General features: G+C 40.1%; 1 protein-coding gene across 1 annotated transcript; it reads right to left on the reverse strand.

The window, feature by feature from the left end:
• Nucleotides 1-9,332: 9,332 nt before the first annotated feature.
• Nucleotides 9,333-20,580, reverse strand: ATP6V1G3 (ATPase H+ transporting V1 subunit G3). Its single transcript, XM_063165541.1, has 3 exons — nucleotides 20,423-20,580; nucleotides 13,003-13,103; nucleotides 9,333-9,765 (listed from the first exon to the last, which is right to left on the reverse strand). The coding sequence occupies exons 1-3, from the start codon at nucleotides 20,502-20,504 to the stop codon at nucleotides 9,592-9,594; spliced, it is 357 nt and encodes a 118-aa protein (XP_063021611.1). The 5' UTR covers nucleotides 20,505-20,580; the 3' UTR covers nucleotides 9,333-9,591.
• Nucleotides 20,581-20,978: the final 398 nt, after the last annotated feature.

Genomic DNA, 20,978 nt, shown 5'->3' on the forward strand with positions numbered 1-20,978 from the left:
TTTTCTGTAAGCACAGTGATTGCTCATAATAGCTTGCCTGTGTTCCTAAGGTTAACAGATAAAATAGATAAGAGATAATAGTGTTCCATGTAGCGGTGCTTTAGGGAATACTGTGAATATTGAGGTAATTGGGGAAGTCTGTAATGGGGAACAGGGGGTCACTGAAGAGAAGTCAAGGTAAGATTAGAAAAGCTGAGCTGCAGATCTCAGGAATACTTGATAAAGGTCAGAACTAGAGGCCACCGGATCACTTTCTCTTGAAATACAGAGTCAAATGAAAAAAGGAGAGGGTAGGACTAGAGCAGCACCCTTTATTTCTGACATCTAATTATTGTATACATATTGTTATTTTAATAGGATTAGCCAGCAGTAGTGGTAAAGCAGAAGTCCCTTCCCTTTATATACCTGAGAGATTAGTCAGCCTACCAGCAGTGCAGTGGCATGCTTAGAGATGGGCATAAAAGATGATGGATTGGTTAAGAAATAACTTTGATGGTTTCCTTATCTCTTTGTACAATTAGGTTCAACTTTGAACAAGCTGTTAATGACAGGTGGTGGTGAGCCAGCTACAAGTTAAGAACAGGCTTGAATTATGCTATAAATGGACAACCAGTATTTACATGAAGAATGTTTGGAATTTGGATGGTCGTTATTTTTAATCCAGGTCAGACCTGTTAAATTAAAGTCTTTCAGTAAAAACAATGCAAATGGGATTTTTTTATAATGGGCCTTTTTAATCCCACCCCAGGGATAAACACATGGAATATTTTTTGCTTTCTAGTAAGTGTAAGAGGGACAAGTTAGAATTACCTATGGCTTCTCAGTTTAAAATGTTCCTCAGTCATTCTGTTGTATCAAAGCCCATACAAACTCTGTTGTTTAATTGGAATAATTTGTGTTTGATGACTCCTGGGTACCACAGCCGTGGAGCAGGACTGCAGTGAGGCTGGGACTTGGAGCTGAGGTCAGAAGGGTGGATGGTTTGTGTCTGCAGGAGTTGGTAGCACAACGTGGCAAAAGATGAATGGGGAAGTCAGAACACAAAGAAACAGAGATGCTGTTAGGTAGTAGCTTCAAAACACAATTCTTTTTTGCCATGCTCTTTTGGTAGGACTACTAGGAGTGTAGAGAAGGAAAATGAAGCAATGTGATGTGTGTCTATGATGAATTCCTGTTAAAGAAGGAGAAAGCATCAAGATAATTATCTGGAAAAGTAATTAGAGGATATTGGAAACTGGATGCATAACTTAAGTGGAAATTAAGGACGTTATGGTGGGAATAAATTAGGGTACACATTAGACATAAAGAAAAGCAGATTGCATTTTGTGTGAGAAAAATCTTGGCCTGATGAAAGTGATAAGCCAGGAAAGTTTTGGAGGGCCTTATATTTTTGGTTTTTTTCACTCTTCACAGTGGTACTAGTGGCTGTGCCAAAGAGACTAACCAAAAAATCATTACTAGAGCATGCCTGCACTCCCTTGGTGAGATACATATGCTTAATTTGAGCAGAGATCCTGTGAAAGGCAGATGAAATCTGTGTACAGGATTATGAAGAGATGACTTCAAGTTTTTCAGTTAAGTCGGCAGTGTGATCTTTGTAAATAAGCCTTCTCTGCCTCGTTTTATTAGAACAAATACACAAAAAATATAGGGTACCCCACTGGTGTGTGACAGCCCCCACTGTGCAAAGGAGCTGGATATTGCACATCTAGCAATTTCCTTAGGGCAGTAGCCTGAGGCTTTAAGTCAAGAACTGGACCTCCTACAAACCCATGCTGTTGGAGTGTGCCTCCTCTCGTTTATAGGTCTGTGTTAACATTGCTCTTCAATTCCCAGCTCTTCCATAGACACGCTGAAGTCTGAACACCAGGAGCAGCCTGTAAGGTCAGCAAATGCCTCTGTCTGTGCCACTGATGTTCTTTTCTCCACAAACATTTGTAAGCACTGCAGTGCCAGCTCCTGGGCTGACTCCTGCCCTCGGCTGCTCTTGGTGCTCTGCATGCTCCAGTCTTACACGAGCTGCTGAAGGGAAGCAGGGCACTGAAACACAAACTCAGGCAGCTCATGCACCTTCACACTGATCTTCACCTTATGTGGACCTGAATTTACCTGGCAAAGGAATAGTTAAAAGACTTGGAGCCAGTTGCAGATGAGTGAGAAAACAAAGAGGCTCATTAAACTTTATGTCTGCAAGTCAACTGTAAACTGCATAGTGCCATTTTTCTTAATGCTTTGAATTTTAATTGCATGCTGTCTTAACTAGTAAACATTTAATCTTACCTTTTCCACATGGAAACAGAGAATGAATCTCAAGTTTAATTTAAAAGCTGCACAAGATTTTGAGGAGCTGGCATCCATGTTAGTATGTAGGATACAAGTTTGCTCTCCATTTCAAGGACAAGGAAGATATTTTCACTCTGAAGTACATCAGGGACTTGATTTTACTATCCACAAAGCAATTAATAGTATATTAGTAGATATGACTATATTTGGTGTTTGCTGACAAGTCCACATGCTTCTGTGCACAACATATTTTCTTCTGAATACAACATTCTTCTTAACCACCAAAGAGTACAAATATTGGTCTTAGTGCTTGAACAAGTCACATATCAAACAAGTGAATCATTCCTAAACACCATGCTTTACTGTGGAATTGCTGAATTTCTGTGCAGATCAAAGCTGTGACAAATTTTCATGTTTCACTGAACATGGCTGTACCCATTTGTTCTGTTCAAGCAGACTTGGTACAGAGAGTATTGCAGTGTGCTTCAGAATGAGTTCTCTTCATTAAAGCTATTAAAGATATTCACATTGAAAATAATAGAGCACAATTTTAAGCTTGAGCTGATTGAAAAAGTTTTCATGGAAAGTTCTCTCAGAAAGTACCAGTTTTCCCGAGAGGCACTCCCACTTTGAAATTCTCTTTAGTTCTCTGGTGTACCCTGCAGCCTGTGTCATTGACAGTGGGCTATTTTGGGCAGCAGAGAGCCTGCACACAGACCTGGCACAAACTGTGACCATGCACTCATCCTTCTTGTGCCTTCTTAGGCTGGTGACTCCCTCCATCACAAGGTGTTTTTCTTACTGAATCTAGTTTCAGTTAGGAGCAATAGCATCAGCAGAGCAGCAGATGTGCTGGGACATTGTGCAACAGCACAGAAAGTGCCTCAGCTGGATGCAGAGCTCACAGATTTTCACAAACCTGTGTTGATTGCTACCCTGTTGGTATCATCTGATTTACAGAGATTCCCAGCAGCTGACAGTCAGGCCTTTGGTGGTTTTCTCACAATAGTTCTACAAAAACAAAAGTTTGGAAGGGATATTTCCAGGTCTAAAATCCTTTATGATGAATATTGGCTCTGTTAGGTAGTGATTAAGTGGAAACTGGTGAATCACTAAGGCTTGAATTTGACACAAAAAAGTAGAAAAGTAGTTTTTGTTTATTTTTCCAAGGTAGATAGATACTTCTGTTCAGAAAGAGAAGCCGAATGAATAATGAAAATTACTTGAACTTCTTGAATACAAAGGATACATATGGGATGTATATATTTGCTCATATACATAAATGTATCAGTCAAAATTGTAGAAGTTAGTAGGAATTGGAAATGAGTGTACTTATGGAAGTGGGTGAGGATTCTCCAGACTCTTTACCTTGGAGTAAATTATTGTCTCAATGTCACTTTTGTGGGTGACTCCAAAGGATATGGAAGAAAAATGGTTTAAAAACAGGAGAAAAGTGCTGAATGCTAATTTGCTTACTCCAGAGCTGAATGGAAAAGGCATTAGGGAAAATACTCTGATGGATTTGGCAGCCTGTGCCATAAGAAACATTACCCATAGCACATGCAGACAGAGCAGTTAAATGTCAAGAGGAAACAATACTTTGTTTTTTCCTTGAAACTCATCTTAGTAGATATGTTGTTAAGAAGTGTAAATCTGTTATAAGACACAATTATTTCACTTATTAAACATTCTTTGCTTCTGCTAACAGCTGGGAAACCATGTGTAAGAGGTAAAACATATCCTCCTGATGCCTGGGGAGCCAGGTGTTTGGAAAGTCAAGGCTGTGTGTTCATGGGCTGGTAGAAACAGCAATGTTGGTGTGGGGTGCAGGGCAGCCACTCTTGGAGAAGAGACGTGGATCAGAATTCATGGCAGGAGCAGTTCTGAGCACCCACATGCCCTGGCAGTCTGTCCTTGCTGCTACATCTCACTTCTGTACTTGGAGCTGCTTCCACACTTCACCTTTATTCCATTTAAAACACAGGTATGAGTCATCCTGCTGCCAGCAATGGGACTGCTCATTTCCCGTGAGTAAGTCTGCATGGAAACGACACTGGCACAAAATGCTAGATTTATTTGCCAAAGACACACGTGGTTAGATTACATTTATGTTAGATATCTCTTTTTTCTACCCGTCTCTTTTCTACCATAAATCAGTGCCACAGGATTGTTAAATAAATATTTACATGAAATACATAGAGAAGGTTATACAAATTAGGTTATATTGACATTGATGATCTGTTTTATATTAATATTTATGCTCTTTGGTTTGTTACAGGTGAATTATAAATACTGTGTTTCTTAAAGCTAGGTTTATTTAATAGCAAGTTTTGAGGTAATTTTCCTGGCATATTTTGTGGAAAGCTTGTTTTTGGAGCACAACTCTACTCAAAAATCCTGTATTTCCAAAAGTGATAGGGAAATTTGGTAGCATATTGGAGTCTGATGCCCCTGGAAATCAATCAGATCTGGGGCCAGAGGAACTTCCAGGAATCACCCAGGGTCAGGTAGTTCAGTTGTGGCATATCTTTCATAAAAGTAATGAGAAATCTCAGTAAGTTAATAAGCTTGCAAGTCATCAGATTTTCCACATGCAGTCATGTAGTGCAAATGCAATAGAGTGTATTAATAGTACTCCAATGTAACATTTTCCAAGTGTTTTGTAGTAATACTGGTTGGGTCATGTACTTCTAACAAGCATTAATGTTCCTTGGGGAAGACTCAGAGTATAAGTGCCTTGTAGTACCATAAAATGTGGAATAATCAAATCTGTGAAGGACAGGCCACAGTGAAGCTGACAGGAATACACGATGCTTGTGTATTGTGGAACAGACATCCCCTCTATTTCAATGAGGATCTGGAGGAAATTATTTTGAAGAATATGCATTGTATACATTAAGCAGAATGTAATTTCACATAATGCTCAAATTTCCTACTTAATCAACATGTGGCCTTGGGGGGCTTCCAGAATAGAAAAGACCTGGAATTGCTGCTGTTACCCCAAAATCTTTGCCCGGTGTCCTTTGCTCCCCTTGTGTTTACTTTCAATAGCACACCAGGCTCTGCACTGAGTTGTTGGACAGTCAGGGCCAGAGTTTGGAGAAGGTGATGCTGAGGTGCCACATGGGTACCATTCCCATGAGTTAGTCTTTTGGTGAGGACATGTTAGAGTGCGACCCTGACTTGTGGCTGAGGCTGAACAAGAATTGTGTCTCGACAACATTTGGTTAGTCTGCATGCTGTTATTTTGAGAAAAAACCAAACCTATAGTTGAAAGATGCATCCAGTTAAGAGAAGTTCCAGGTGAACATAATGTATTTGCATTGATGGACCACTGGGGTAAGGTTGATTCTTCCTTTTGTAAGAACTGTTCAACTGTTCCTGTTCACATGTCTTTAATTGATGGCAGAATTACCTAATAGCTAACAGCCAGTGCTGCTGCAAATGACTTTATAGCCTAACAATGTCTTTAAATTTCAGCCCCAGACTCAGTCTGATGTCTGACCAAATTTGTGCCCAAAGTTTGACCCTGTCCCCTGCTGCAGGGATGCCCAATATATCCTTACACATAGACATCTTCCCTGCTTTGTCTGCACTTAAGGATGCTTCTGGGCAAGGCTGTGTGTGAAAGTATGGATCTGCAGGTTCACATCTCCTGTGACTGTATGTCATGGCAGTCAGTTGCCACCTGCCCTGTGGTGGTTCCTGAGCTCTGCAACAGCAGAGCATCCTGTCCCAACTTAGAGGGAAACATTCCTCACAGCCCTGGAGCTACAAAATCTTTTAAGTCAGGGACTGAAATATTTTGTTCTGTTAAAACTTCATACACACACACTTATACCCTACATATGATGATTTACAAGAACAACTTATGTTTTACAGATTGCATGAACTTCCAAGTATATTTTAATATGGAAACATTTCAGTTAATATCATAATCCATGTAATGGATTAACATCTGGTTCTGATTTCCCAAACCTCGGCTTCCAAACTCTTCAGAAATTAATGGGAAAGTCAGTAGACAACTTCAGCACAGAGTGTAGTATTAATTCTTCATGTCTGTTTCATTTTACTTTATTTAGACTTGAAAGATATTCTGTCTTACTGGCATGAGTTCAGAGATCTGCCCTCATCACCCATGAATGGGAACCACATCACTACATCCTCATATATTATAACTCAAAGGAGAATTTTGAGGGAGAACAGCCAGAGAAATTCAGCCCAATCCATGTCATGAGCTGTATGAAACAGTTCTTGTACTTTCCACTGGTATGAGCCTTTGTTGTTATTTATGACCTAGTTGTTAATTGAGATACTTGAATCAGCAGATTTAGAATTTATTTATTAAAGAAGTCTTCATTTCCCAACAGAAAGAGCCTTATTAACCCCTGTTCTGTAAGCCAGTGAAGAACTGGGCCAATCTAGGAAACTCAGGTTTGTTGTTTCAGTCCTAATATGTCACACTATGGAAAATTTGCAGTTGATTTCAATGGTAATTATGAAACAAAAGAGGAAGGTTTATATAAGTGCTATCTGTGTGTGGCTTTCTGTGTCTTAAAATCTGTTTGTGTTGTGACATGTGAGATATTGCCATTTTATTTGGCAACTGCATTGGTGCATACTAGGTAATACAGTGTCAGGACACTGTGAGTACTGGGGGCTCCCATGGGTCTGGGAATATCCCCAGGAGATGAAAGGGCATTTGTAACCATCCCTGGTAGGTGACTGCTAATTCAGAGTAACCATTTTAACCTTTCTTTTATGCATTAAAAAAATTTTGAAATTAACCATCCTTTTTTTCCTTTTGCATGGAACAATTTTTTGCCATTAGCATGAGTATGTAACTGTCACATACAAGGTATTTTGTGCCCTTATAAACTCAGCATGTGCTTTTTTGGCACTCCAATGTTCCCTTGCTGCAGCTGCTAATTTACGCTCTTCATTCAATATAATCTTGCTAAATTATATGAAGTCTAGTTTGACCCTTCCCTCTGTACATCTAAAAGTGATGGTATGAGCAATTTTTTTATGTCCAGAAGTAGGACTGAATGTAGAGGAGAGTAAATGCTCAGAGTGCTAAATGCTCTCAGATTTGTATCTTGAGATCAAAGACCTAATCTTATCAAATTAATTCCTTTTTCCTGAGTGGTAGCCACAGAGTAGCCAGAGTTCAAGAACATAAGCATGTTCAAAAAAGTTTCATAACCTAAGACTTGGTGAGTACCTCAGGTATGCAGGTGATAACAAGGATAGAGGCAGGTCATGGCTGTGACTGCAGGGCAGAGGATATTTAAATAAGAGATGTGTCCCTGGCCATTAGGACCAGAAGGGTAGACAGCCTTGAAGGCTTTGCAAGAGAAGCACTTGGTGAGAGAAGACAGATTTTGGCAAGAATGAGGGAGAGAGGGATTGTAATAAAAAGAAGCAGGGTAACAAGGAAGACAAACCTTTATTCCATGTAACTTGGGTTGCTGCCCACTAGGCTGTGGCAATTTTGCTCTCACCATAGCGAGGTGGGAGTGTTTTATCCCATGCAGTTGCCAATGGGAGCTCCATTGCTTCAGTTCTGCAGCTGAACCTGCAACATTTCTGTATGTTTAGAAGTGAGAGCTGGAGGCAAGGGTACTGAGGTAGCCCAGAGGGCACAGAGCAGTCTGAGCACTGCAGTGAGACCCTGTGAGGTGTTAGTGTTCACCTGGGTGACTCTTTAGGCTCACAGATCTGTGTTTCACAGCTGAGCACTGCACTGGGGCTGCAGCCATGACCCAAGCTGGAGGCATGTGCCCCTGGGCTGTGAGACAGTCCTGACTGTCCCCAGCTGTGCAGGAAGGTGCCTGCATTGGGTCCTGCACATGGGCTGGCACTGGAGTGCCTACATCCTCTCAGTAAATCAAAGCCTATCACACATTGATTCAAAGCCCTCCTAAATAAATGAGCCTTTCAGCTGATGTCAATAGGATTTCTAGTTTCTTTCCCATTCCTCAGCATCCTTGGGTCCCCAGGGTATATAATCAAGCACAGGAGACTGTAACAATCAGGGCTTGGAGATTATGTGGTATCCAGGCACAGCCTTGAGGAGTTGTGTTTGCTGACATTAGGTTGACTACAGCTTTACGGTCATTTTACACATGACAGCACGTCAACTCTGTAAACCTTGCTGGAACAGGAGATTGCCTATGACTAGCTGCTGTGAAATGGAAAGGATTTCTCTGTCTCTACATGGACTGAAAATCATGGCTGCTGTTTGCTAGTCATTGCCATTTCTCAAGCTTCTAATTTAGTGTAATTTTGTAGTGGAGACAAGGCATTAAAGGAGCTCACAGTGCAGGTGTGTATCAGATCCCCACTTGATCAGTGCCTCCCATCAGACTGAACGGGCTTCACCTTGAGAGCACAGATCATATTGTATTTTCACAACTTCAGCAGAATTTATTCCAAGGGAAATCTGTGCTCCTGCACAGAGAAGTATTACTCAAGGTTGCTTAGGGTAACAGAAATGAGCTGTAGCTGATGTGATTTCTGGTGGACAACCTGTGGATTCAGGATTTAGCATAACTGGTGTAGAGTTTGAGCCCTTGGATTCCTGTGCTTTCAGGGAAACTGTATGGAAATAATACATGTGCTAGCCTGCCCTTTGCACCATAGCAATTTTGTAAATAATGATTATGCCTGTTCTCATTTTTCAGATTTAACAAAGCTATATAAAGTTTGTGGTGCAGTTAAATTTTAGTATAATAATTTAAGTATGGATTTAAACATAGTTTTGTACAAGTTAACTACATTTTGCTTTAAGCTAACATAGAAAAATTGAAAATGCTTTGACCTATTATTTTTGACCAAAATCAAATGTTCCTGTATGGTCCATAACCTGACCACTCCATGTGTCACAAGAAAAACAGAAATGTTCCATTTTTGTTTTTTGTGATATTCTACTTCACATGACTTGAAGCGCAGTAAAGATTAGGATAAACAGACTTTATGCAACATAATATCCAAGTACAGAACATTTTATAAGACAAAAGGAACAAAGACTCACACTGAAAACCTGCTGGTGCCAAATAATCATTTATTTTGCTGTTGTTGACTTGTCCCTGCCTAAATGACAGGGGCTTAGCCACAGGAAACAATATTTCAACAAATGCTTGTGAAACCCTGTATAATTCCTGTCACATCAAAAGCCTGTGTGAAATTGCGTGCTTTTGGCTTCAGTGCTCTTTTTTTCTCACACATACAGAAACAATAGATGAGAAAGTATTTATGCTTATCAAGAAAGAAGGCTACTTTGCTTTGCAAACACATCAATGAATCTTAAACTGCAGGTCTGAAGTTTGGGTGAATTTCAGGGCTGATGTCAAATATTGTGCTCAAGAGCTTTTTCATCATGCTCTCCATGTTCTTGTGGTAGCTGCTTGTGAGGTTTTGGATGGCTTCTGTTGTTTGCTCTTCTATTTTGGCAGAGAGGTTACCTTGGGAGCCCATTACCTGAAAAGCAGAAGACCTCTGAGCAAAATGAGAGGTTATATATAACCATGTTTATTGTACTTTTCTTCATCATGTAGCACAAGCATAACACAAACACATCATAGTGCCTCTGAACCATGAGGGTTTGATCTGGGTTCAACTGGAGGCATAAAAACAGGATTAAAGGCAACTCTCATATGCTCATTAGCAATGGGAATCTCCCTATGTAATGAAAGTTTCCCAGCTCGCTGTGGGAAAAACATTGTGTATGTTTTGTCTTTTATATGGCTCATTTTAATTTGGTTTCTATTTTAATGACTAGGCAGCTAAGTTCTATCACTGTGTGCCTTCTTTTGGCCTCACTGAGAGTGCCTGTGAGTGCAGCTAAGGACCAAACATGGAAAAGCCTTCCTGAAAATGCATAATTACAGTTTCAGAGTACTTGAAATGTCTTCAGCAGTTAGTGATGTATAACCCTCAACAGGCCTCAGACAAGGTCTTTTAATGTTACATTTTCTTATCTGGCGAAATACCAGACAGCTTCTGGCACAGTTAATATCAGGACATTCGCTTAGAATTTAATTGACTCTGGACTCACTGAACATTTTAGCAAGGTTATGTTATAAACAGATGCACACGTTCCAAATCTGTGACTTTGCTCCCTCCTCCCCCACTGCCCCAACATCCCTTGAATTCTTCCCTTATGGAAAAGTCCTTCAGATACCAGCAGAGAAACTGATTTCCAGCTAAAGAATTCCATGTGGAGAGAAGAAGACATTTCTGCATGCTGGCAGAGTAAGAAAGGAATAAGTAACACATTGTTCTTGTTTCTGCCACGGTTCTCTGGGGTGGACTAGCAGGTGGAGCTAACCTGTGGTATATTAGTGGGGTACCTAGAGCATGACCAGAAACAAAGGAGGGGTCATTGACTCTATTTCCCATGTGGTTTCAGCCCAACTTAGCCCTTAAAAGAAAGAAAAGCATCTTTTGCATAGGCCACCTTCCCTTTTCCATTTATCAGTACCTGGCAACATAGTAAGACATTTGTCCATAATCCACACGTAAACCATTTTTCAGTTTGGAAGAAATGTAGGTTGTAGACATAATAGTAAGTATTGGGAAAGGATTATAGTTTTCTATAATATCTATTTTTAGCTGACATTTTATTAAAACTTTTAGACAAGTTGCAAGGGTTGCATGTGGGAAAGGTTGTACAGCTTAGACCAGATTTATGGAACTGAATTTTTCCACTGGGGAAAGTAACTTTCTAGAGATCCCAGATGGTTGCATGTTATCCAGCGACTAAATACTTTTGAAAAGTCTCAAGAAAAGTATTATAATTTTAAGAGGAGCCTCTGCAGACCCGCTTTCTTGGCTCATGCTAATGTTGTCATTTGAGATGGTAAATTCTTACACTTCTATGTGTTTTCCCTCTCTTCTTCAGCTTCTGAGTTTGAGGACATTTTTCTTGCAGAATGCAGGCAATGCTCTGCTTGGTTTATGATTTTTGCTGACCTTGAAGGTTTTTCCCTTATTTTTCCCATACATACTTTATGCTAGTGTAATTTCAAAGCTGCTAAAATATTACATTGGCTCCGAAGCCACAAGAAAAGTCAGAACTAGGCTGCACATCTCTAGAGTTAGGTGACCTCAATGAGTGAAAAAACAAAACTGGTTTGAGATTCAGGCAAAAAATTTTGCATGTTTTGAAAAGAGATTTTGCGTATTGTCATTCTAACCTCAATATTTATTTTTCTGTTGTTGTTCTTAATTATGGATGGATATGAAGCCTCTCATAGTATAAGAAAATTTCCTCCTCTTTGGATACAAGTGACGCAAAGTATGAGGAAGGATGGCATTAGGGGAGACTGTGACAGAGAATTAAAAATCCTTGTGTCGAAATACCCAAGAAAATAAACTGAACCAGGCATCAGAGCTCCCCCTACACTGCCTTGCTGGAGCTCCTGGCTGCCTCCAGACACAGGTTAATAATGATGGCATTTGTCTGGGAAGGTGAATGTTCGACATAATGGGGTCAGGGAACGTGGAGGAGGACTGCAAGTATCTTGTACAACATGCTGTCATTTGAGGAGCAATATGTGCTCTGTCCTGCTCATGTGAAACCTTCCGTCGACAAATAGTGGCCTTTCCCTGCAGCTTTAATTTGGTTGTGGTGAAAAAAATGGAGTTCACAGAAAAGCAGCATCTTTACTCTTCTGCTATCAGGACCTAGAACAAGAACTCTGGCTTGACTGAAAAGGTGAACAAATGTTAGAGGTATTTATACTTTATTTTGGTGTCAGTAAACAACAGAAACTGTACACTTAAGACATTTTTATCTGGCCTGCCTGTGTGACAGTGTGTCTGGGGGTTGGCAGGGTATGATACCAATACTTTGTGTGTATAGATGTTCCTAAGGGTTGTGATCCCTGCCAGAAAATGTTTTATGTAAAGTGTGACTGAAATGACAGGTTGGTAAAACAGATTTTGTTTGACCTCTTTGGCTTTTTTTTTTGCTTTTTGTGCCTGCTTTTGCACAAAACTTTCCTTGTCATTGCATGATACAACCTGGGAAGAAAAAAACAAGACCAAGAATGTAGGAGGAAGGTCACCTGGTGAAAAGAGAATGGTTTGTGAATTTCATGGAAATACTAGAGAAAAATTCAAGATGCCATAAATGTATAAAATGGGTTTATTCAGATAGGAAAATGTATAAAATGGGTTTATTCAGATAGGAAAATATCGAGTCAGACCACTGTGACTATAGAAACAGTGAAAACCTCTGAAGTTTTGGTGACTTCAGTTGACAAGGGATGTAGTCTTATATGTAATGAAAAGAGACAGCTGAAGTGCAACAGAAATGGAAAGAAACATTTTAAACTTTTGTTTTTACTGACACATCCATGTTACTGAATCCTCCAGTTTCAGGACAGGAACTACGTCTGTCTGTGGTTATAGAAAAAGGACCCAAAAGTATTTTTCCTTAAGGGACATACATCTTCAAAGCATAAACATGAACCAAATATGCAATCTGGGCCATTTTAGTGGTGAATGTCCACAATTTCTTCTACAAATGCACTCAAAGCCTGTGAAAAAGTCCAAATGAAGCATATAGACACTGCAGATGACACATCCTGTGTTTAATCATTATGACCACACTGCTTTGCACGAGTCTCCAGGTAATACTCTTGGAAGCAATTTGGTTTACCATTAAGCAGTTTGGTAAGACAAAAGAACACACACAGGTTTCTTACTTACATTTGTTTCCTTGTTTCTAAATTCCTTCTCCCTCTGTAGTCTGTAGTGGTCTATCTCAGCTGTGGCTTCTTCCTTGGCCTGCTTCAGCCTTTTACCCTTTCCTAGAGGGGCAAGAAAGAGGCCTTTATTTCACACCTTCCCTTGTATCCCCAAAGATGAATCTCTCTAAATCAGAGATACTTTAGATATATCTCTCTAAATCAGAGATACTTCTGCCATAGTAGAACACTAACTTTGCTGAAAGTCTTGTCCATTGGATTTATTTGCACAAGAATGGTCAAAAGAGACAAAGTGATTTATTCAGAATACCTTTTGACTGCAAGCAAGGGGTCATGCAAGTACCCCTCTTCTGAAACTAACTTCCTGTGCAGAAGCACACCTCAAGTGAAGAGCTTCTTGATTTACTGACAACAGAAGTCTTTCTGCAAGTAGACATCTTCCTGTAACACAAATGCCTTTTTTCTAATCACAGCTTGGTGTTTAAATAAATATCTATCTTTTCTTCATCAGCAATAGTAGCATCCAGATAACAGATTTTAGTTGTCACGGATGGGAAAAGACGTTATTCTGTAAGATTTCCTGTATTGATTGGTTGCCAGAATCCCTTCATCCCACACCAACTGGATTCTGCTTAGAGCTGGCAGATATCCAAAACAATGCAAGATGTCTTAACCACTACCAAACTGAGTTGCAACTTTCAAGCTTTGTCCTTTCTTCCCCCACTCTTTTCTACTAACCTTTGTTAAAAGCAGAGGTGGGTGACTAAGAGAAGGAGGTCAATTCTTTGCCAGTGCACAGAAACCACGAAAGGGATTCAATGTTTTTTTGCTTTTCATTTTAAACAAGAAGGAGATCTGTAAAGTGACATTTCAGGGTGTGGTGGAAACTAGAGCCTTCCTCCTCACCAGGCATGCTTACATACCTAATTCTGTTTGCTGTGAATAGTTTGTTTTAGGTAAAACACTATGGGCTTGTCAAATCAAGAGCATGTAAGTCACTGCAGGACTGGACATAAGATCCTTCCTGGATCTAGCAGGGTTGTCATGTAAAGAACAAGAGTAAATAGTTTGATGGAAATGTGATGTTTAAGGTTCTACATGAAGGAGCTGGCAAGCTTGTCATAAAACCCCTGTGGGCTTCTCTGTCATTTATAAAGTCAGTAAAGTTGCATGGAACTCCTCAGGTCCTCAGGATTCTGCTGCACTACCTTGTGAGGAAACAGTAATTTTCTAAGTGTAAACCTCTTGCATGGAATGTTGGTATGCTATACTTGATTCCTGGGCTGGTGCTGATTTTTGGGGTCTCTTTCTGCTGTACAGCCAGAATTTTAGGAGTGGGAGGAATACGGTTGGTCCATTTTCTTAACAAGAGAAATATCTTCAGTGGCTGAAAAATTGCTTAGTTGCTTAAATTAGGATATCACAAGAATGTGAGAGTGGCAGCCTAGGCAGCTGAAAGAGCCATCTTGATCTCTTGTGGCACACTGATTTATTTACTTAAGATAACAACCTATTTAACACCACTGAGCAATACCAACTTTTTTTTTTAGGCTCTTAATTCAAACACAGAAGACAAAAGATACCTTTTCTCCTTTCCTGAAATCCTACAAAACATTCTCTGTCTAGACTAGGAAGACGAACATAAATATTTCTCATTTTCTTTCTCCAAGCTGTTACACTGGTTTGGTTACATCTGAGCTGGGCTTCTCAAGCCTTATCAGGAGTGTCATATAGCAACTTGCTCCCACTGAGCATGGCATAATGAGGAAGCTGAAGCTTGGGAGGAAGACTGTTTTAATACATCTGAGAATCAGCAAAAGCCTGGGTAAAATACCTGATTCAGCAGGAAATTACTTCTCCAGCTGATTGCTCCTTCCAAAATAATTATCTGCAGATGGGTGAGTAGAAGCAGAGAGATGCACAACATGGGAATTACTTTTTAAATCTTGATTCCTGGACTGTTGGCTTACTGTGGAACCTTGGGGGTGGCATGTACACAGGCTTTCTACAGGAAGGAGCAGCCTACTGAGGAACCACATAGCTTTATTGACTCCCGGTCCATCAGTGCAGGGCTCTCACATGGGGGAAATTATATTTCTCAGAGTCCTTCTCCCTTGAGCCACTGTGCTTATGTATGAAGGAGAGACAGGCTGTTTTAAACCTAGTGGGTACTTTTCCAGAGTTTGTATTTGTTTGAAAAAGGCTGATTTCCCCCAGCTTCTCCCACTCACTGTATGAAGTGTTGGGACCAGGATGAGCAAACTGACAGATCTGTGTAAGAGCCTGACATAAGTCTGGACAACAAAATTTGGAACCAGGTTCAAGTCTGTATTTTGAAATTTCCCTTATTCTCCTCTCCAAATTTGGAGCTGATCAGCCTTTTTGTAGAGTTTCCACTTTGTAGGAGTGGAGCTGAGGGGTGATTCTCTGGAGCTGGCAGTCAGGGGGAGTGACTACGATGAAGCTTTGCCAATTTCACCAGCTGAGGAACTGGATCTCTATAGCAAATTAAATTATTTCAAAATCAGTGGGATTTTAATTTCAAATTCCATCTGGGGGGCCATCTGTAGTAAATATGTTGCATATTTGGCCACCAGATAGATAAATATATCCATTTAAAATACAGAAAATGGAAAGAGATTAAGTATAAAACAACAGTTCAGTTGCCTCTGACAATGTAGACAGTGAACCAAAGAGTGTATATATACACACATACGTGTCAGCTCGACAGTGCTCTGGTGTAAGCACAATACATAGGGTGTCACTGGAGGGTGGCAGCCATTTCATTTTTCCATGATGCCTTTAGGATTGGCACAGCAGGAACCTGCTGCTTCTTATTTAATTAAGTGGAAAAGCTGTGAGTAAATTACTGCTAGGCCAACAACGTTGTGGACAGAATCGGCAACTGCCAACATATGCGATGGTGCATATGCTGCACCTGATTAAGTTAAGCAGAAACTAGAGCTTAACCTGCTGTTCCACTAGGGACAAACCAAAATTAATTAATCAGTCTGTTGTTAACCACTTGTCTGCTACCGTAGCTGTGCAATACAGGACCGCCTTTTCAAAGCCGTACTGATCTGCTGGGCTGGTTCTCTGCAGAGCACAGCCGAGCTGAAATCAACCCTTACACGCTGAAGGGGATGGTGGAGCACTGAAATTTGACCAAAATCATGCAAAAAGAGGGAAAGAAGTGCTGGAGGATGGGCAAACTAGCCTGGCCCTATGACATTTCCTCAGGATCATTGAGGTGAGGTACAGAAAACCCCAAATTTGAAGAGATTTTTTGCCACAAAGGTCATGCTGTGGGAGCCAGGATTGCTGGCCCTCTGTCCCTCCTTCCATCCTTGAAGATGGGGAGCAGCAAAGCAGCTGTGCTATGCCTGGTTTCCTTGTCCACAGCCTATAAATTTTTAGGCATTGTGTTAAATTGGCCAAATTTAAAAAAACTTACTGTGACCAGTCAGCACTGTACAGGATTTTCTTGCCTAACGTGGCAAGGTGTTATTAGCATAGAGAAAGGCTGTATTCTTCTTTCTAGGTATTTCTATGATGTTCATTAAACACTTTGCTCTGGTTAGATCCACAAGAACTGGTGTCTTTTAGGTTGTTGGAGTTTTTTAGATCTTGTAAGAAAGACAGTAGGAGGCAAAAATGTTGCATTCTAATTTGTTCAAACACTAAGTTATCTTACTTTCCAAAAATTGCAATGCTAAAATTGGAGTTTTGTTTTCAAACATACCATCTAGGCTCCTAGCTGAATTTCTGCATAGAAATCAAGTCGTTTGAAGAAGCTGCCAAAAATTAATCATATTTTCTTAAAATAGAACCATTTCAGTTGTCTTTGGTAAATTGTCTGGAAAATGGGATTTGGGGATGTGCATTGTGACAAAACAATTTTGTACTTTTAATAAAATAGAGTAGAGGCAGCTGAACATTATGTATAGCTTTCTCAGTAGATAAAATATGTCTTGGATATTGTCCAAGAGAGCGCCATGGATATAATTCTGTTTACAATATCTTATTTTGATTAACATTTGGTTTTAATCTGTTTTTTTATAATCTTTCATCTGAGTTTTCTTTTTATTAGGCATGAGAAATTCAAGGGAATATATAAAAATCTATAGGAGAACAAGTTTTGCTAAGCCCAGTGTTCATGACACATTGTTTCCCTTGTTTTACCCAAAAGGATTTTCAGGAATTGATGTCTTGGCGCTGACAATGCTCAGTTATTCTGGGATCTAAATTGTGCTTAAAGTAAAAATTATAGATAAAGCAGCACCATGTTCAAATTGTCACAGGATTGCAGACTGGTTTGGCTTGTGTTTAATCAATCTAATAATTTCAGCCTTGCACATGTTCATTTAATTGATTATTTAAATATTAACAATTTTTCAGGTATAAATGATATCAGCTAATGATATCATGCCAGAAAAAGGGTATTGAGCAAGAAGTAAGAAAAAGCATGTACAGAGGATCTTTAACATAATATTTTTGTTTTGTTTTGTGTGTATCAATATAATTTTATTCACTGATTTTTTTCAGTTACTTCAAGTGGCTTTTGCATTACTAACAACTGCACATATGTCAGCAAAAGCTAGGCCCATTAACTGTTTATATACAATATTATGTGTGTTCACACTACATTTTGATTGGTTATGTGAGTATCAACTGTAAACATGGAAGGCTTTGCATCAGGGTAGTTTTGCCAGTCCCATTTCCTTGCAAATGCCTTTTCCTGGTGTGTCCCAGGAAGAAGCTGCCAGCTGCTGCCCCAGTGCCAGCACAGCAGCCAGACCCACGGTGCAGTGGTGTTGTGCAATGCCTGCTTGGGGTGACAGACGAGGTCACAGGGCTGGGAGGGCTCAGTGCTTTCCCTGGCAGCCCAGAGCTGCAGAGCAGGCCCTGAGCAGCAGCTGCTGATCCCAGCTGGAGCCAGGTGGATCTGAGCTGCCCATGCTGGGGTGAAGCAGCACCTCCCTCCTTGCTCCACCCAGCTGAGTGTGCACAGGTCAGCCAACTGCACTGCACAGATCTGTTGCATTTCATGTATTGCTTTTCAGCTTAGCTTTTATGCTCAGAGACAAACTCTGCAATCCTTTGTTTTGATCTAACTGCAGAATCAATGTGGGGAAGACACTGCTGAAGTAACTCCAACTTAGAATAGCCAGACTTATCTCTAAAATAATCCCTTTTGCCCTTGTCCCACAGTATTTAACTTATGCTGGCATAGTTATCTAAGGTGGTGTAGTGACAGTGGTATGAAAATACTTTAATCAGGGACAACATGGGCAGTTTGTTTTGTAGCTTCACTGCAAGCTTCTTTCAATGTTGAATATAATGGTTGTCCAGGTATCTTTATGCTGATTACTTACAGATTACCTTTAACGCTTGGTTTAGAACAAAATCCAGGGTGGATTTATTTAAACTGTTTGCCCTTGATCAACGAATTTTGGAAATTCTTGAGGTTTTTCATGGAATCACACTGAAGTGCTGAGGCTGGAAGGAGTCCATGGGACACACTTCCTGATGGAAGCAAGGGCAGCTTGATTGGGGCCATATCCAGTGGGTTTTGAATGTCTCTGAGAATGGAGATTCCCCAGCGTCTGGGCAGTCTGTTGCTCCCTCACAGTCACTGGGTTGTTTTGTTATGTTTAAATTTGTGTATTGAAACTTGAATTTTCCTTAATAATTTTTATAAATGCAAAAAATTATGATCTTAAAAGTAATAGAAAAGAAAGCCATAGTGATGATATATTTTTACTCTGAATAATTTTACTGATAGCAAAATTCTTAATAGCTGTTTTTCTGTAGCTGGTTAATAACTCCTACTGGTGTGTTAGTGTTGAGGTAAACACTGGTAGTGGTTTAATTCAAGTTTCTGACTCAGAAGGGTGTGAAGATACTTTATCTGTAAGAAATCCTGTTTTTATCACAAGCACTCCAAGTGAGGCTGAGGTGGTGACAAGGGAATGTGTCTTTTGCAGAGTAGAGTAAATGCATCCATAACTGTGTCTGGATTCTGTAAGACATTCATCTTTGGTCATCAATTTTATGTTATAATTTCTCTTTTCATTTTTGGAGTTTCTTAATTTATGGATTTATCCTTTTTAAATGACCGTTGTAGAAAAAGCTAAAGTGACTCTTCTGGTTTAAAAACAAACACAAATCAAATCAAAGCCACAAAACCCCCCCTCCAAACCCAAAAATAATCCACTTCAAGCTAAGACCTGATTCTGTAGTCTGTGTTCAGGCCAAACTCCTTCCACTGAGGCTGTGGCTTTCCAGGTAGTGTTCCCTCTTGATTTGAGGGGCAGTGTTTCCTTTGCCCTACATGAGAAGGGAAAAACCATCCCTCCCAGAGCTCCTAGTTTGGCTGTGGAAGAGGTCAAAACACTACTTAACTATCCCTTGCCTTCAGGTTTCTGCCTGAGAGTTCTGTTTTATGAAGGTGGGAGGATTTGCTTTAATCTCTACTGTCTGCAAGGCACAGGCAGTGCCTGGGTGCTTAGTGAGGGGACTTGCCTTTCTATTTATTTTTGTGTGCTGCTGTTCAAATTGATACATCACACTAAAGATTAATGAGCATACAACAATGCTGACTCACATGCAGAAGGGATAGGGAAACTATACAAATTATTCTGTTTAGCTTCCATTTCTCCACGGAAAACAATATTCCTTTAATTGTGCTCTTGCTCCACATGACATCAGTGACATCCATTTTCTTTGTATTCTGCTGCTGGTTTCTGAAGCAAGATCACTCCAGAAAACAGCATTAATATTCCAGTGCTAGTGCAGGTCAATGACTCATGTGGTTGTACCTGCACTCAGGAGAATAATTGCTTGTACCATGTAATAAAACTTCTGTGAATGATCTATTACAGTACTGAGAGTGCTCACGGTTTTACTGTGACTTTGATTACTATCAGGGTGTTGAAGTCTCCCCTTAGTTTTCATATAATTTTTTGAAGCCCAGCTTCAATTAGGAGACAAGTTACTGGATTTTGCAAGTAAGGAGGAAGACCAAAAACTCTTAGCAAAACCTATTAAGAAAAGTAAAGAGTTTGGAGTCTAGTCCTCCAGAGCTGGCAGCCAAAGGCATGTAAGATTTTAATTTAAATAGCAAGGCAGTAATGGCATTAACAACACTGAGATAAAGGAAAAACAAATGCAGCTGACAGGATGAATATAAAAAAGAAAACATTTTTTAATGTTTTAAGGCACATGCACATGTACACGTAGACACAAGCACAGGGGATTTTAAGCAAACTCTGAATATTCAGGCTTGAGTAAGTGCCTGGCTGCAGTCAAGGCACAGCACTAGTGCATGTATACAGATGAAATAATCTTTTTCTGTGAGCTACTGTTATTCTGAAGGGCTTGCACTTGAGAAGTACAGTAAAACCAGGCCAACTACTTACTTTTTTTGGCTTCCTCCAGTTTGTCCTTGGCACGTTTTTCTGCCTGCAAAAGCTGCTGGATTCCCTGAGACTGGCTGGTCATGCTGCTTGCTGGGGCTGGTGAACTTCTGTGGAGACTGGAGCTCAGAGGGAGTTTTATACAGCTGCCAGGCTCTTCCTTGTGTTTATTGTTCTGTGTGCTATTGCAACAAGCTTCCAGATTGTACCAACCCAGCTGGCTGTGCCTGGATTGCTGCTGGGCACACAGGCCTGGGAGTGCAGTCAGAAAAACACAGCAGTGAGGCTGAAGGGAATGTCCTCCTCTCCTCAGGGTCACAGAGAACTTGAATCTCTGATTAACACATTGGGGCAAAAAAGAGCACTTCAGATGGCTTGTATTTTAACAGGGATTTTTTTTTTTAGGCTCTTATTTCTGAAGAAGAATACAGTTAATCTTGTCTAGGAACTGAGGGGAAAAATATTTTCTTGGCATTTCCTTTAAATAAAACTTCCCCTCAAAGTGAAAAATCAAGTTCAGTTAACAATTAATTTTGGTTGAACACCAATAACTGCTTGC

The sequence above is a fragment of the Melospiza melodia genome, chromosome 11 (genome assembly GCF_035770615.1).
Source record: "Melospiza melodia melodia isolate bMelMel2 chromosome 11, bMelMel2.pri, whole genome shotgun sequence".
In the NCBI taxonomy this organism is placed as follows: Eukaryota; Metazoa; Chordata; class Aves; order Passeriformes; family Passerellidae; genus Melospiza; species Melospiza melodia.

Coding starts and splice junctions, on each gene's coding strand:
- ATP6V1G3 (XM_063165541.1), bottom strand. CDS start 20,504: ATGACCAGCCAGTCTCAGGGAATCCAGCAGCTTTTGCAGGCAGAAAAA. Junction 13,104..20,422: donor ACTGGAGGAAGCCAAAAAAA/GTAAGTAGTTGG, acceptor TTGCCCCTCTAG/GAAAGGGTAAAAGGCTGAAG. Junction 9,766..13,002: donor TTAGAAACAAGGAAACAAAT/GTAAGTAAGAAA, acceptor TCTGCTTTTCAG/GTAATGGGCTCCCAAGGTAA.